Source organism: Ictalurus furcatus, chromosome 28 (assembly GCF_023375685.1).
Source record: "Ictalurus furcatus strain D&B chromosome 28, Billie_1.0, whole genome shotgun sequence".
Taxonomy (NCBI): Eukaryota; Metazoa; Chordata; class Actinopteri; order Siluriformes; family Ictaluridae; genus Ictalurus; species Ictalurus furcatus.
This window is the reverse complement of record NC_071282.1, coordinates 16,202,542-16,219,893: the sequence shown is the minus strand read 5'-3', so window position 1 is coordinate 16,219,893 and position 17,352 is coordinate 16,202,542. Positions and strand designations below refer to the sequence as shown.

At 39.8% G+C, this 17,352-nt stretch overlaps 2 protein-coding genes across 7 annotated transcripts; both read left to right on the top strand.

Annotated features, from left to right (window-relative positions):
* The first annotated feature begins 127 nt into the window (after positions 1–127).
* LOC128603914 (UDP-glucuronosyltransferase 2A2) lies at positions 128–7,214 on the top strand. 3 transcript variants are annotated; one of them, XM_053618690.1, is made up of 7 exons: positions 1,866–1,978; positions 2,222–2,364; positions 5,045–5,193; positions 5,658–5,789; positions 6,104–6,191; positions 6,265–6,484; positions 6,727–7,214. In XM_053618690.1, the coding sequence occupies exons 1-7, from the start codon at positions 1,950–1,952 to the stop codon at positions 7,007–7,009; spliced, it is 1,044 nt and encodes a 347-aa protein (XP_053474665.1). In that variant the 5' UTR covers positions 1,866–1,949; the 3' UTR covers positions 7,010–7,214. The 3 variants fall into 3 exon arrangements, with proteins under 3 accessions (XP_053474662.1, XP_053474665.1, XP_053474663.1); XM_053618687.1 differs by lacking the exon at positions 2,222–2,364 and having other exon boundaries at positions 128–1,978; XM_053618688.1 differs by lacking the exons at positions 1,866–1,978; positions 2,222–2,364 and adding an exon at positions 2,681–3,833.
* A 2,065-nt stretch (positions 7,215–9,279) lies between these two features.
* On the top strand, positions 9,280–15,549 carry LOC128603912 (UDP-glucuronosyltransferase 2A1). 4 transcript variants are annotated; one of them, XM_053618684.1, is made up of 7 exons: positions 9,280–9,861; positions 10,117–10,265; positions 13,352–13,500; positions 13,966–14,097; positions 14,399–14,486; positions 14,560–14,779; positions 15,045–15,549. In XM_053618684.1, the coding sequence occupies exons 3-7, from the start codon at positions 13,408–13,410 to the stop codon at positions 15,325–15,327; spliced, it is 816 nt and encodes a 271-aa protein (XP_053474659.1). In that variant the 5' UTR covers positions 9,280–9,861; positions 10,117–10,265; positions 13,352–13,407; the 3' UTR covers positions 15,328–15,549. The 4 variants fall into 4 exon arrangements, with proteins under 4 accessions (XP_053474659.1, XP_053474658.1, XP_053474660.1 ...); XM_053618683.1 differs by lacking the exons at positions 9,280–9,861; positions 10,117–10,265 and adding an exon at positions 10,986–12,144; XM_053618685.1 differs by lacking the exons at positions 9,280–9,861; positions 10,117–10,265 and adding an exon at positions 12,502–12,785.
* Positions 15,550–17,352: the final 1,803 nt, after the last annotated feature.

Sequence of the window (17,352 nt, the reverse complement as noted above, 5' to 3'; positions counted from 1 at the left end):
ATCCGCATGTATTGGGACTTTGAGTATCCACGGCCACTCCTCCCAAACTTCAAATTTGTGGGTGGCTTACATTGCAAGCCTGCAAAACCTCTACCAAAAGTAAGTTCATTCTCGTGTCTGACACTATTCTATTTTTGTAGCCATCATATTCCTTTGTAATAGGAGATTAACACAACATTGAAATCCTGAGTCATACTCATACAAAGGTGTAATTCACTGACCTTTACTTCAGATCTTTGAGTGATTACGAAACCTTTACTAGACCACTGGTGTGCGGTTACTGTACTGTGGGTAAAAAGTCAAGAGTTCGTTGTCTTTGTGCTAGCCTTTTTTTTCCCCATAAAAACATCTAGCACACAAATTGTTTACTGCAGTTTTATGAAGCCCATATCGCCTTAGTATATTGTAAAGAAAATCACACTTGATTTGTTTTTTTAATTAAAGATTGAAAAAAATAAAAAATTTCAATCTTAATTACTGATACAGTAAAATTGTCTGCGCTCTTTTTTAAAATCCTTTATACATAAATGATCACAAATTACTAATTTCATCGCTCCAACTGCCCCCTCCTAGTAGCTTCTTCAGTTTCCGTGGATTCTTTGTTTCAATCTTTTCGCTTAATCCCCCTTTTACCTTCACCCATTCCAAACCTGCCCTCTTAATCCCAACCCTCATTTTCTTAATCCCAATCCCTCCTCTATTCATCCCAACACTTTTCCTCACACATTACATATCTTCCTCACACATTACATGCACCCTTCCCTTGTTCATCCCAATCCTTATCTTATAAAACTTTTCCAACAGTCATCTTAAACAGATTATGTGTTAATTATCTACCACAAGACAATAATGACATTTGTCCAAGGCCCTATGATTTATCTAAGGTCATTAACCGTGTCTGAAGCAAACACTATTTGGGCAACTTGAAACACCCCCATATTTTTGACCATGTCCAATGTTACAAATGGGTTAGTCACTGTTTTATTACAACAATGATGAGGAACAGATCTTGTACCTGCTTAGTAATTTTGCTGCTGAGCTTGTCTGAAATGGCTCACAGTGGAAATGTACTGGTGCTTCCTGGTGAATACAGTCACTAGCACAACGTGCACATAATCAGATATCTCCTCTGCTGTTGACAATAAAGGTCAAAGTTTTGTTTTCACGTGATAGATGTGGAGGTTTGCAGGTTTTGTGCTCTGGCTTATTCCATGTGTGAGCTACAAGGCTGATCATCCTGCAATCATGAGTGCACGTGGGAGAGCTGCTCTCTGCCTTCTTTTCCTGCTCAGTCTGAACCAAACTCTGCTGTGTGTGACAGCAGGGAAAATCCTCGTCTGGCCTTCGGAATTCAGTCACTGGCTTTACATGAAAATCATCATCGATGAGCTTATAACGAGAGGACACAGTGTGACCATAGTTACTCACAGTGCTACACCATCTGTAATGACAGAGCAGTCTCCGGGCTACAATGTGGAGATCATACAGGTGCCTCACAGCAAGAAGGACGTTATTGACAACTGGGACAGGCTTTTAAACTATTGGATGTATGACCTGCCAAATACCAACAACATCCAGGCTTTTCTGAAGCTCACTGAAATTATTGACAATATAATCGAGCAGAATCAAGTACTATGCAGGGAGCTTTTTGCACGTGAAGATCTGCTGGAGAAGTGGAGAAAGGAAAAGTTTGATGTTCTTCTGACAGATCCTGTGACTATATGTGGGGAACTGTTAGCACAGAAGCTCAACCTGCCGTTCATCAACAGTGTGAGGATCAGTTTTGCAAGTTTTATTGAGCGATTCTGTGGTCAGCTGCCGACACCACCATCCTATGTGCCAGCTGTTGGCATGGGCTACACGGATCACATGGATTTCCCACAGAGAATGAAAAATATATTGTTTATTGTCTTTCAAGATATAATGTATAATCTAATGGCCAAGTTGAAATGGGATCACCTCGCCACAGAAGTCATGGGTAAATGATAATCCGTCATTTGTGATTTCATTTAGGCTGCAGGTTTAGAAAAGAAGATCACTGTAAAAAAAATTAAAACCTCTCAGTTTAGTTCTTGTCCTCAGCACAAGACTACGTGTAACCACTATATCGCATCAGAAAAGAATGCAGCAAGCGTATTGCTGAAATAGTACAATTTACTTGTTTACAGTAATGTTCAACATTTAAGCTAATCACCTCAAGTCTATTTCTTGTGTCTGACAGTGCTAATTATCTAAAACACAAGCTCTGGAGCGGTACAGTGGAACCCTGGGTAGCATTGTCTCCTCACAGATCAAGGTCCTCTGGTTCAATCCTAATCTGGTTTTCTGTCTGTGCAGAATTTTGCATGTTCTCTGTGTGTTTGTGTGAGTTTCCTCCAGGTCTTTCTGTTTCCTTCCACTGTCCAAAAATGAGTATGTAGGCAGACTTGCTATGCTAAATTGCCTTTAGGTATGAATGAATGTGTGAACGTATATGTGTGCATGCAATGAACTGGCATATCATTTAGGTGAGAGCTCCTGCCTTATTGGTATTTGTTTCTGGCCCACCATGACCCCAACCAGGATAAAGTGACGATTAATGAATGAGCTTTGAAGATGTTGACACGTTGTGATAGAAATATTCAGGTGATTTTATTACCTCTTATAAAACTTTTCCAACAGTCATCCTGAACAGGCTCTGTGTTAATGATCTACCACAAGACAATAATGACATTTGTCCAAGGCCCCACGATGTCTCTAAGGTCATTAGATAAGAGGTATAATTAGGTAGCTCTGCTACCATTGGTGTGTGAGTGTCTGTGTGTGTGAATGTGTGTGTGAATGTGTGAATGAGAACCAATGTAAAGTGCTTTGAAGAGCCTCTAAGGTTAAAAAGCTTAGTAATTTTGCTGCTGAGCTTGTCTGAAATGGCTCACAGTGGAAATGTACTGGTGCTTCCTGGTGAATACAGTCACTAGCACAACGTGCACATAATCAGACACCTCCTCTTGTGGGAAATACAGGTCAAAGTTTTGTTTTCACGTGATAGATGTGGAGGTTTGCAGGTTTTGTGCTCTGGCTTATTCCATGTGTGAGCTAGAAGGCTGGTCATCCTGCAATCATGAGTGCACGTGGGAGAGCTGCTCTCTGCCTTCTGTTCCTGCTCAGTCTGAACCAAACTCTGCTGTGTGTGACAGCAGGGAAAATCCTCGTCTGGCCTTCGGAATTCAGTCACTGGCTTAACATGAAAATCATCATCGATGAGCTTATAACGAGAGGACACAGTGTGACCATCGTTACTAACAGTGCTACACCATCTGTAATGACAGAGCAGTCTCCGGGCTACAATGTGGAGATCATACAGGTGCCTCACAGCAAGAAGGACGTTATTGACAACTTGGACAGGCTTTTGAACTATTGGATGTATGACCTGCCAAATACCAACAACATCCAGGCTTTTCTGAAGCTCACTGAAATTATTGACATTATGTTCGAGCAGAATCAAGTACTATGCAGAGCGCTTTTTGCACGTGAAGATCTGCTGGAGAAGTGGAGAAAGGAAAAGTTTGATGTTCTTCTGACAGATCCTGTGACTATATGTGGGGAACTGTTAGCACAGAAGCTCAACCTGCCATTCATCAACAGTGTGAGGATCAGTTTTGCAAGTTTTATTGAGCGATTCTGTGGTCAGCTGCCGACACCACCATCCTATGTGCCAGCTGTTGGCATGGGCTACACGGATCACATGGATTTCCCACAGAGAGTGAAAAATATATTGTTTATTATCTTTCAAGATATAATGTATAATTTAATGGTCAAGCTGAAATGGGATCACCTCGCCACAGAAGTCATGGGTAAATGATAATCCGTCATTTGTGATTTCATTTAGGCTGCAGGTTTAGAAAAGAAGATCACTGTGAAAAAAATTAAAACCTCTCAGTTTAATTCTTGTCCTCAGCACAAGACTACGTGTAACCAGTATATCGCATCAGAAAAGAATGCAGCAAGCGTATTGCTGAAATAGTACAATTTACTTGCTTACAGGCTTAATGTTCAACATTTAAGCTAATCACCTCAAGTCTATTTCTTGTGTCTGACAGTGCTAATTATCCAAAACACAAGCTCTGGAGCGGTACAGTGGAACACTGGGTAGCATTGTCTCCTCACAGATCAAGGTCCTCTGGTTCAATCCTAATCTGGTTTTCTGTCTGTGCAGAATTTCGCATGATCTCTGTGTGTTTGCGTGGGTTTCCTCCAGGTCTTTCTGTTTCCTTCCACTGTCCAAAAACGAGCATGTAGGCAGACTTGCTATGCTAAATTGCCTTTAGGTATGAATGAATGTGTGAACGTATATGTGTGCATACAATGAACTGGCATATCATTTAGGTGAGAGCTCCTGCCTTATTGGTATTTGTTTCTGGCCCACCATGACCCCAACCAGGATAAAGTGACGATTAATGAATGAGCTTTGAAGATGTTGTGATAGAAATATTCAGGTGATTTTATTACCTCTTATAAAACTTTTCCAACAGTCAGCCTGAACAGGCTCTGTGTTAATGATCTATCGCAAGACAATAATGATAGATAAATAAAGATAAAAGGTATAATTAGGTAGCTCTGCTACCATTGGTGTGTGAGTGTCTGTGTGTGTGAATGTGTGTGTGAATGTGTGAACGAGAACCAATGTAAAGTGCTTTGAAGAGCCTCTAAGGTTAAAAAAGCGCTATATAAGTGCAGACCTGCAGCTGCTACTCAGGGGCACTTTACAGGGCGTTTAGAGAAAATGCTACTATACATCGGACACACGGTAATGATCATACTTCACAAAACATTAAACTATGATAAACAACTCACCAAAATAACCGGTATGACGTAGCACTGTAACATTTTTAATTTTTAACTGCTCAACAAGATTGTTCTCAATTATATAAACTCTCTTTGCTCTGAACTGTATAGCAAAATACAACTCCAAAAATTGCTTATACTATAAAGATGAATGAGATTAAACAAATATTGGACTCTAATCTGATACAAAATATGCCATGTTTGCACCTGTACTTCACAGGTAAACCTACAACAATATGTGAAACTATTGGCAAAGCTGACATCTGGTTAGTCCGCACGTATTGGGACTATGAATATCCACGGCCACTCCTCCCAAACTTCAAATTTGTGGGTGGCTTACATTGCAAGCCTGCAAAACCTCTACCAAAAGTAAGTTCATTCTCGTGTCTGACACTATTCTATTTTTGTAGCCATCCGATTCCTTTGTAATAGGAGATTAACACAACATTGAAATCCTGAGTCATTCTCATACAAAGGTGTAATTCACTGACCTTTACTTCAGATCTTTGAGTGATTACGAAACCTTTACTAGACCACTGGTGTGCGGTTACTGTACTGTGGGTAAAAAGTCAAGAGTTCGTTGTCTTTGTGCTAGCCTTTTTTTTCCCCCATAAAAACATCTAGCACACAAATTGTTTACTGCAGTTTTATTAAGCCCATACCGCCTCAGTATATTGTCAAAGAAAATCACACTTGATTATACAGTACAGTATATTCAAACTGATCAATGAATTGAAAATGAATGGCAAAAAAAGAAAAAGTTCAATAGTGCAAGTCTTCCAGTGTAGTCACTGCCATCTGGCTCATTAATTATTTTGCTTTTTTTTTTATAGGACATGGAGGACTTCGTGCAGAGCTCGGGAGATGATGGTATTGTAGTGTTTTCAATGGGTTCCATGGTTAAAAACCTCACCAAAGAGAGAGCGAACACCATCGCTTCAGTGCTCGGCCAGATTCCCCAAAAGGTCTGAGTTTACACAATTAATAATGCACATCTTGATATTTAATCCACAATTTAATTATGAAGGATTTTAAGCGTCAGGAGGCACTTACAACACTGTTTCATTGATTCGTTAAGTGAAAATCATTTGGACAAAATAAATATAATTAGAGTCTGTCACAGCTCCTGGGGTTCCTCTGGGTTCTCTGGTTTCCTTCCACGTCCCATAAAAATATCAATAGGCAGATTGGCTACTCTAAATTTCCAGTAGGTGTTGACCTAGACCAGGATAAGATCACTCTTAAGTTTCTCAGATCTTTATCCTGTGTGTAATTTCAGGTCTTGTGGCGATACACAGGCGAGAAACCAGAAACTCTTGCTTCTAATACTAGACTCTATGACTGGATTCCCCAGAATGATTTACTAGGTAAGGAATATCTTCAGTGTAGCTATGCTTTCACATTCTGTTGAAGTAATACACTAATGATTTGTATCTGCAGGACATCCTAAAACCAAGGCCTTCATCACCCATGGTGGGCTTAATGGAATATATGAAGCGATTTATCATGGAGTTCCCATGGTGGGCCTGCCGCTGTTTGCAGATCAGCCTGACAATGTAAATCACATGAAAACCAAGGGAGCTGCTGTTATGCTTGACTTCAACAAAATAGAGACCAACGACTTGAAGCAGGCTGTCGATGATGTCATTAACAATCCATCGTGAGTTGATATTGTGATTTCCATAAGCGTTGGCTCACACCTTCACCTGTATAATTGCACCTTTCTGATTCAATCAAATTGAACCACTTGCACTGTCACTCTAATTCGTTTGTCTATTTATCATTTTATTTTACGTCACCAAATTTGAAGATACTCTAAGAGCAATTGTTTCAATCATTCAAACTTCTCTCAGCCTTTACACATCCTAGAAAGATTTCTTGTTATTCCATTTCTTTCCACAGCTACAAGAAGAGCATGATGAGACTATCCCGAATCCACCACGATCAACCAATGAAGCCGCTAGACCAAGCCGTCTTCTGGATTGAGTTTGTGATGCGCAATAAGGGGGCCAAGCACCTGAGGGTCGAAGCCCATAACCTCACGTGGTATCAGTACCACTGCTTGGACGTGGCAGCCTTTTTGCTTTCTGTAATCGCACTAGTCGTGTTCATCTTTGTGAAAACATGCAGTTGGTTCTTCTGTAAATGTTTCAGAAAGACTCCAGCTAAGAGGAAGAAAGAGTGAAGCATGCATATATGAATGTATTAATAAGTACTGTGATATTTTGACATAGATTTTAGGAATAACACACACTGTTACATGTACATTATACATTCCGGAGGTTTTTACTGTTCATACAGTGCAGTATAGTACTGTATGTCCAGGTTTACTTTTAAATGATTCCAACACTATTGAGAACAAAGCAATTAAACAGAGATTTTTATCTGCATCATGTATAGTGTGGCTTTGTTTTTTTAATTAAAGATTGAAAAAAATTAAAAATTTCAATCTTAATTACTGATACAGTAAAATTGTCTGCGCTCTTTTTTAAAATCCTTTATACATAAATGATCACAAATTACTAATTTCATCACTCCAACTGCCCCCTCCTAGTAGCTTCTTCAGCTTCCGTGGATTCTTTGTTCGAATCTTTTTGCTTAATCTCCCTTTTACCTTCACCCATTCCAAACCTGCCATCTTAATCCCAACCCTCATTTTCTTAATCCCAATCCCTCCTATATTCATCCCAACACTTTTCCTCACACATTACATATCTTCCTCACACATTACATGCACCCTTCCCTTGTTCATCCCAATCATTTTCTAATCTGCCTCTCTGGACAGCTCTATTGCACAAAGAACCCAGAGGAATCCCCCACAGATATGGTAAGTCCATGCAGAGAAACTCTATGAAATCAACAACTTGAACTCCACCTGATGTTTCTCCAGGTCAGTTTTGTGTTTCTATGTGGTCAGATATCTGTTGTGCTGTTGGGAATTAAGATGATGTGGTGGATATTAAGGATCGCAGGTTTTCTGGACATTATTGACACCTTACACCTTTCCTGAGGGGGCACATGGCATGGAACCATTGCTGAGTGACCCTGACACAAGCTCCATTCCACTCTTGCTCCCACCTCAGGCGGTTCCTCTCCAGGAGAGTCTCTTGGACACTGAAGAAGTCTGCTGCATCCATAATTTCAGTCTTGTGTTCTGTCATGATATGGAGGCAAAGGTGGATGCAAGTGCAGATGTGGGCAGCTGTGGCTCAGGTGGTAGAGCGGGTTGTCCAGTTCAATCCACTGGCCCCTCCGCATGCCGAAGAGTCCTTGGGCAAGACATTGAACCCCAAGTTGCTCCTAATGGCGGGCTAGCACCTTGCATGGCAACTCTGTATGTGTGAATGGGTGAATGAGAAACAAAAGTGCTTTGTAGAACCTCTAAGATTAAAAGGCACTATATAAGTGCAGACCATTTACCATTTGATTTTAATGAAAACTAACAAACACAGTAGACTAAACATACAGAACATGAACTCTAGGCAGAGAGAAATATAAGGACTAAGGAACTAGACAACTAAACAGCAACATAAGACAAGATGGTGTGTGCGCTGCAAAACATGACTTATACAAAAGTGCTAATTAAACCAAAACAAGAAACAGGTGCAAACAGTCATTTGATGTGATCATGTGAGGTGCAGTGGCTGATGGGAATCGTGGTCCACTGCCTATTTCAGCATATCCATGACACATCCCATCCAGGTGAAAGCTTTTGCCTTGCACCCAGGGTTGCTGGGATAAGTTTCTGTCCCACCCTGAGCCTGACCAGATTAAAGTAGTTAGTGAAAATGAATGAATGAACATGAGTTTGGAAAATGTTCATACATTGTGATAGAAACATTCAGGTAATCTTATTCCCTCTGTGGTGGAAATTAGACAAAAAAGTTTATTACAGAAGGATGTATACAGGAGAGAAGAATGAGAGCGCTCTAAGGTGCTGTGCTGAGCATCTACTATATATATATATATATATATATATATATATATATATGAAGAGCAGGGCACGATACACTTCTATGTACCGAAAAGGAGTAGTTTGAGGCAGTTCAAACAGGCTTTGTTTCAGGGTTGAACCCTTAACAGAAAAACATGTTTGTGTCTCTGTAAGCAGATAAACATTCTGTACTAATCTAAATGACATGACATGACGTTCTTTGACGTTATCCTCTGATGAACATGAACAGAACAAGAACAAAACTATTACGAAGTAAAAATTAATCATTTCCCTCACATCTCTTATAAACTTTTCCAACAGTCATCTTAAACAGATTCTATGTTAATGATCCACCACAAGACAATAATGACATTTGTCCAAGGCCCTATGATTTATCTAAGGTCATTAACCATGTCTGAAGCAAACACTATTTGGGCAACTTGAAACACTCCCATATTTTTGACCATGTCCAATGTTACAAATGGGTTAGTCACTGTTTTATTACAACAATGATGAGGAACAGATCTTGTACCTGCTTAGTAATTTTGCTGCTGAGCTTGTCTGAAATGGCTCACAGTGGAAATGTACTGGTGCTTCCTGGTGAATACAGTCACTAGCACAACGTGCACATAATTAGATATCTCCTCTGCTGTTGGGAATAAAGGTCAAAGTTTTGTTTTCACGTGATAGATGTGGAGGTTTGCAGGTTTTGTGCTCTGGCTTATTCCATGTGTGAGCTAGAAGGCTGATCATCCTGCAATCATGAGTGCACGTGGGAGAGCTGCTCTCTGCCTTCTTTTCCTGCTCAGTCTGAACCAAACTCTGCTGTGTGTGACAGCAGGGAAAATCCTCGTCTGGCCTTCGGAATTCAGTCACTGGCTTTACATGAAAATCATCATCGATGAGCTTATAACGAGAGGACACAGTGTGACCATCGTTACTAACAGTGCTACACCATCTGTAATGACAGAGCAGTCTCCGGGCTACAATGTGGAGATCATACAGGTGCCTCACAGCAAGAAGGACATTATTGACAACTTCGACAGGCTTTTAAACTATTTACAGGGCGTTTAGAGAAAATGCTACTATACATCAGACACACGGTAATGATCATACTTCACAAAACGTTATTCTTTGATAAACAACTCACCAAAATAACCGGTATGATGTAGCACTGTAACATTTTTAGTTTTTAACTGCTCAAGATCGTTCTGAATTATATAAACTCTCTGTGCTCTGAACTGTATAGCAAAATACAACTCCAAAAATTGCTTATACTATAAAGATGAATGAGATTAAACAAATATTGGACTCTAATCTGATACAAAATATGCCATATTTCCTCCTCTACTTCACAGGCAAACCCACAACAATATGTGAAACTATTGGCAAAGCTGACATCTGGTTAATCCGCATGTATTGGGACTTTGAGTATCCACGGCCACTCCTCCCAAACTTCAAATTTGTGGGTGGCTTACATTGCAAGCCTGCAAAACCTCTACCAAAAGTAAGTTCATTCTCGTGTCTGACACTATTCTATTTTTGTAGCCATCATATTCCTTTGTAATAGGAGATTAACACAACATTGAAATCCTGAGTCATACTCATACAAAGGTGTAATTCACTGACCTTTACTTCAGATCTTTGAGTGATTACGAAACCTTTACTAGACCACTGGTGTGCGGTTACTGTACTGTGGGTAAAAAGTCAAGAGTTCGTTGTCTTTGTGCTAGCCTTTTTTTTCCCCATAAAAACATCTAGCACACAAATTGTTTACTGCAGTTTTATGAAGCCCATATCGCCTTAGTATATTGTAAAGAAAATCACACTTGATTTGTTTTTTTAATTAAAGATTGAAAAAAATAAAAAATTTCAATCTTAATTACTGATACAGTAAAATTGTCTGCGCTCTTTTTTAAAATCCTTTATACATAAATGATCACAAATTACTAATTTCATCGCTCCAACTGCCCCCTCCTAGCAGCTTCTTCAGTTTCCGTGGATTCTTTGTTTCAATCTTTTCGCTTAATCCCCCTTTTACCTTCACCCATTCCAAACCTGCCCTCTTAATCCCAACCCTCATTTTCTTAATCCCAATCCCTCCTCTATTCATCCCAACACTTTTCCTCACACATTACATATCTTCCTCACACATTACATGCACCCTTCCCTTGTTCATCCCAATCCTTATCTTATAAAACTTTTCCAACAGTCATCTTAAACAGATTATGTGTTAATTATCTACCACAAGACAATAATGACATTTGTCCAAGGCCCTATGATTTATCTAAGGTCATTAACCGTGTCTGAAGCAAACACTATTTGGGCAACTTGAAACACCCCCATATTTTTGACCATGTCCAATGTTACAAATGGGTTAGTCACTGTTTTATTACAACAATGATGAGGAACAGATCTTGTACCTGCTTAGTAATTTTGCTGCTGAGCTTGTCTGAAATGGCTCACAGTGGAAATGTACTGGTGCTTCCTGGTGAATACAGTCACTAGCACAACGTGCACATAATCAGATATCTCCTCTGCTGTTGACAATAAAGGTCAAAGTTTTGTTTTCACGTGATAGATGTGGAGGTTTGCAGGTTTTGTGCTCTGGCTTATTCCATGTGTGAGCTACAAGGCTGATCATCCTGCAATCATGAGTGCACGTGGGAGAGCTGCTCTCTGCCTTCTTTTCCTGCTCAGTCTGAACCAAACTCTGCTGTGTGTGACAGCAGGGAAAATCCTCGTCTGGCCTTCGGAATTCAGTCACTGGCTTTACATGAAAATCATCATCGATGAGCTTATAACGAGAGGACACAGTGTGACCATAGTTACTCACAGTGCTACACCATCTGTAATGACAGAGCAGTCTCCGGGCTACAATGTGGAGATCATACAGGTGCCTCACAGCAAGAAGGACGTTATTGACAACTGGGACAGGCTTTTAAACTATTGGATGTATGACCTGCCAAATACCAACAACATCCAGGCTTTTCTGAAGCTCACTGAAATTATTGACAATATAATCGAGCAGAATCAAGTACTATGCAGGGAGCTTTTTGCACGTGAAGATCTGCTGGAGAAGTGGAGAAAGGAAAAGTTTGATGTTCTTCTGACAGATCCTGTGACTATATGTGGGGAACTGTTAGCACAGAAGCTCAACCTGCCGTTCATCAACAGTGTGAGGATCAGTTTTGGGAGTTTAATTGAGCGACTCTGTGGCCAGCTGCCGGCACCACCATCCTATGTGCCAGCTGTTGGCATGGGCTACACGGATCACATGGATTTCCCACAGAGAGTGAAAAATATATTGTTTATTGTCTTTCAAGATATAATGTTTAATCTAATGGTCAAGCTGAAATGGGATCACCTCGCCACAGAAGTCATGGGTAAATGATAATCCGTCATTTGTGATTTCATTTAGGCTGCAGGTTTAGAAAAGAAGATCACTGTGAAAAAAATTAAAACCTCTCAGTTTAGTTCTTGTCCTCAGCACAAGACTACGTGTAACCACTATATCGCATCATAAAAGAATGCAGCAAGCGTATTGCTGAAATAGTACAATTTACTTGCTTACAGGCTTAATGATCAACATTTAAGCTAATCACCTCAAGTCTATTTCTTGTGTCTGACAGTGCTAATTATCTAAAACACAAGCTCTGGAGCGGTACAGTGGAACCCTGGGTAGCATTGTCTCCTCACAGATCAAGGTCCTCTGGTTCAATCCTAATCTGGTTTTCTGTCTGTGCAGAATTTTGCATGTTCTCTGTGTGTTTGCGTGGGTTTCCTCCAGGTCTTTCTGTTTCCTTCCACTGTCCAAAAACGAGCATGTTGGCAGATTTGCTATGCTAATTGCCTTTAGGTATGAATGAATGTGTGAAAGTATATGTGTGCATGCAATGAACTGGCATATCATTTAGGTGAGAGCTCCTGCCTTATTGGTATTTGTTTCTGGCCCACCATGACCCCAACCAGGATAAAGTGACGATTAATGAATGAGCTTTGAAGATGTTGTGATAGAAATATTCAGGTGATTTTATTACCTCTTATAAAACTTTTCCAACAGTCATCCTGAACAGGCTCTGTGTTAATGATCTACCGCAAGACAATAATGATAGATAAATAAAGATAAAAGGTATAATTAGGTAGCTCTGCTACCATTGGTGTGTGAGTGTCTGTGTGTGTGAATGTGTGTGTGAATGGGTGAATGAGAACCAATGTAAAGTGCTTTGAAGAGCCTCTAAGGTTAAAAAAGCGCTATATAAGTGCAGACCTGCAGCTGCTACTCAGGGGCACTTTACAGGGCGTTTAGAGAAAATGCTACTATACATCAGACACACGGTAATGATCATACTTCACAAAACGTTATTCTTTGATAAACAACTCACCAAAATAACCGGTATGATGTAGCACTGTAACATTTTTAGTTTTTAACTGCTCAAGATCGTTCTGAATTATATAAACTCTCTGTGCTCTGAACTGTATAGCAAAATACAACTCCAAAAATTGCTTATACTATAAAGATGAATGAGATTAAACAAATATTGGACTCTAATCTGATACAAAATATGCCATATTTCCTCCTCTACTTCACAGGCAAACCCACAACAATATGTGAAACTATTGGCAAAGCTGACATCTGGTTAATCCGCATGTATTGGGACTTTGAGTATCCACGGCCACTCCTCCCAAACTTCAAATTTGTGGGTGGCTTACATTGCAAGCCTGCAAAACCTCTACCAAAAGTAAGTTCATTCTCGTGTCTGACACTATTCTATTTTTGTAGCCATCATATTCCTTTGTAATAGGAGATTAACACAACATTGAAATCCTGAGTCATTCTCATACAAAGGTGTAATTCACTGACCTTTACTTCAGATCTTTGAGTGATTACGAAACCTTTACTAGACCACTGGTGTGCGGTTACTGTACTGTGGATAAAAAGTCAAGAGTTCGTTGTCTTTGTGCTAGCCTTTTTTTTCCCCATAAAAACATCGAGCACACAAATTGTTTACTGCAGTTTTATGAAGCCCATATCGCCTCAGTATATTGTCAAAGAAAATCACACTTGATTATACAGTACAGTATATTCAAACTGATCAGTGAATTGAAAATGAATGGCAAAAAAAGAAAAAGTTCAATAGTGCAAGTCTTCCAGTGTAGTCACTGCCATCTGGCTCATTAATTATTTTGCATTTTGTTCTTTATAGGACATGGAGGACTTCGTGCAGAGCTCGGGAGATGACGGTACTGTAGTGTTTTCAATGGGTTCCGTAGTAAAAAACCTCACCAAAGAGAAAGCGAACACCATCGCTTCAGCGCTCAGCCAGATTCCCCAAAAGGTCTGAGTTTACACAATTAATAATGCACATCTTGATACATTATCCACAATTTAATTTATGAAGAATTTTAAGCGTCAGGAGGCACTTACATCTCTGTTTCACTGATTCGTTAAGTGAAAATCATTTGGACAAAATAAATATAATTAGAGTCTGTCACAGCTCCTGGGGTTCCTCTGGGTTCTCTGGTTTCCTTCCATGTCCCATAAAAATGTCAATAGGCAGATTTCCAGTAGGTGTTGACGTAGACCAGGATAAGATCACTCTTAAGTTTCTCAGATCTTTATCCTGTGTGTAATTTCAGGTCTTGTGGCGATACACAGGCGAGAAACCAGAAGCTCTTGCTTCTAATACTAGACTCTATGACTGGATTCCCCAGAATGATTTACTAGGTAAGGAATATCTTCAGTGTAGCTATGCTTTCACATTCTGTTGAAGTAATACACTAATGATTTGTATCTGCAGGACATCCTAAAACCAAGGCCTTCATCACCCATGGTGGGCTTAATGGAATATATGAAGCGATTTATCATGGAGTTCCCATGGTGGGCCTGCCGCTGTTTGCGGATCAGCCTGACAATGTAAATCACATGAAAACCAAGGGAGTTGCTATTATGCTTGACTTCAACAAAATAGAGACCAACGACTTGAAGCAGGCTGTCGACGATGTCATTAACAATCCATCGTGAGTTGATATTGTGATTACAATACGACTTGGCTCTTTAAGATTCAGATCACTTTAAGGGTGCATATGAAACGTAGAAATGTGTGAAATCCAATCAAGGGGTTGCTGGAGATGCATTCATCATGCCAGGTATGAACAGCTATGCATCTCGGCTGTCCACTTGTGACCCAATCATCCAGGACGCATGTTAATGCCACGTGTGAACAGAGCTTAAGTGTCACAACATGACACAAACTTTTGATTTCTATTTTGTTTCTTTTCACAGCTACAAGGAGAGCATGATGAGGCTATCCCAAATCCACCATGATCAACCAATGAAGCCGCTAGACCAGGTCGTCTTCTGGATTGAGTTTGTGATGCGCAATAAGGGGGCCAAGCACCTGAGAGTTGAAGCTCATAACCTCACATGGTATCAGTACCACTGCTTGGATGTAGCAGCCTTTTTGCTCTCTATAATAACACTGGCTGTGTTCATCTTGGTGAAAACGTGCAGTTGGTTCTTTCGCAAATGTTCCAGAAAGACCGCAACAAAGAGCAAGAAAGAGTGAAGCATGTGCATATTAATGTATTAATAATTACTGTGATATTTGTACATATCTTTTTGGACTAAAACACTCTGTGTTACATGTACATGTACATATCCAGGATAACTTTTAAATTATTCCAACACTATTCAGAACAAATCAACTAACCATGGATGTTTATCTATATCATGTATGGTGTAGTTTGTTTTTTAATTAAAGATTAAAATAAAGATTTTTTTAGCTTAATTTCTGATACAATAAATTTATCTGCCCTCTTTTTTCCTTCCTGTATTCATCCCAACAGTCATCCTCACACATTATACAGTGTATGTAAAATGTCTACACACCCCTGATAAAATTGCAGGGTTTTGTGACGTGAAACCAAAATGAAACCAAGATAAATCATATCAAATAATGCCAAACCATTTTATAATGGAGTATCATTATAGACAGTGTAACTATCGTACATCTGTCATCAACAAAATGATTCTGATTAACCACAAATAAAGTTCAGCCATTTCTTGACATCTTCTTGGTTTCATCCAACTGCTGAAGCTATGGTTCTCAAAGATCTTACAAAGCATGGGATCTCCTTGCTGCAATGCATAGATCAGAAGAGGAGTACAATAGAATTTCCAAAACATTACATGTAACTTTAAAGCTGCAGTACTTAACATTACTTGCCTCTTTATTGCTAGCTATGTTTGAAACATAAAACTGCAAGTTACTTGCTGACCGCGTCCAGTGTGAATAGTTCCGTAGAGATCTATTGTTTCGATTCAAAGGCATCATCATACTTTTGCGTCGTGTAATCACGCAACCTTCCCAAACTGTGAGATTACATATAATCTTACATTTAATCTTACATTTACGGCATTTGGCAGATGCTCTTATCCAGAGTGACTTACAACTAAGCAGTTAAGGATTGAGGGCCTTGCTCAAGGGCCCAGCAGTGGCAACTCAAAACCTTCTGATCAGTAGTCCAACATCTTAACCACTGAGCTACTGCTGCCCTATCCCCACTATTCCCATGTCTCCATCCAGTGGTAAGTGCCTGACACAGCTCAGAGATGCTACCTCTTGAGTCGTGCCTGAAACGTACTCCTAACTTCTGAGTCTGACACCTACTCTAAACCTGAGTCTGAATATGATATGAGTCCAGATATGATGAATGAAGACCAGGAGTCAAGAGATGCAATCAATTGAAGAAAACTGTACTGAAGAATAGTTTGCAGTTTCATCAGCAGAAGTCAGCTTCAACACTCAGCAAGGAGTTCGTAGGCCACTCTGCATAAACACTTATTACATCAACAATTATACTTTCACACAATCACTAAGCTAGTCATTACGGCAGGTTGAATGTTTCTGATTGGTTAAGGCATAGATGAATTTAGAAAATTTCCATATATGGTTGTGCGTCAGATGGAATATCTCCATCGATTATCTGGACGTCAGTCGCATCCTGGTTTATGCACACCGTGAACCACTGAGGTCATCAGTCTGAGTTTTTAGATTCCAGTTGTCTCGTCAGATGATCAGTTCACCTCCGAACGTCCTGTGACAACAGAGTGCACACACAGATACACAGCTCCTTCAAGGTTGGATTTGGTTGAGCTCTAGCTCTGACCAGGAACCTTTTCCCAAAACATACTGATTAGATATACTTTCTCTCAGTAAGAGAACAATGAGAATATTCTTCATTATTCTCTAGTGATTGAAGATGAAAAGTAAGGTAAATGCTTTAACTAAGAATAGTAAATCTCATAAGCATGAAGAAGCCATTCAAATCATTTGATATTTTGAAAGATAAATCTTGATTAATAACTCATTACAAATCACTCAATGTATATATATTTGGAAGCAAATTTGTATAGAATGTATAGAATGTCTTTGTATGTTGTAGAATTATCATTTCCAAGAGGCCCAAACCTGTTCCAGACCCTGTGCACAAAGCAAGCTCGATGAAGACATGGTTTGCCAAGGTTTGGGATGAACTGGAACGCTGACTGCCTCCTACCCCAACATGAGTGCCTGACCTCACTGATGCTT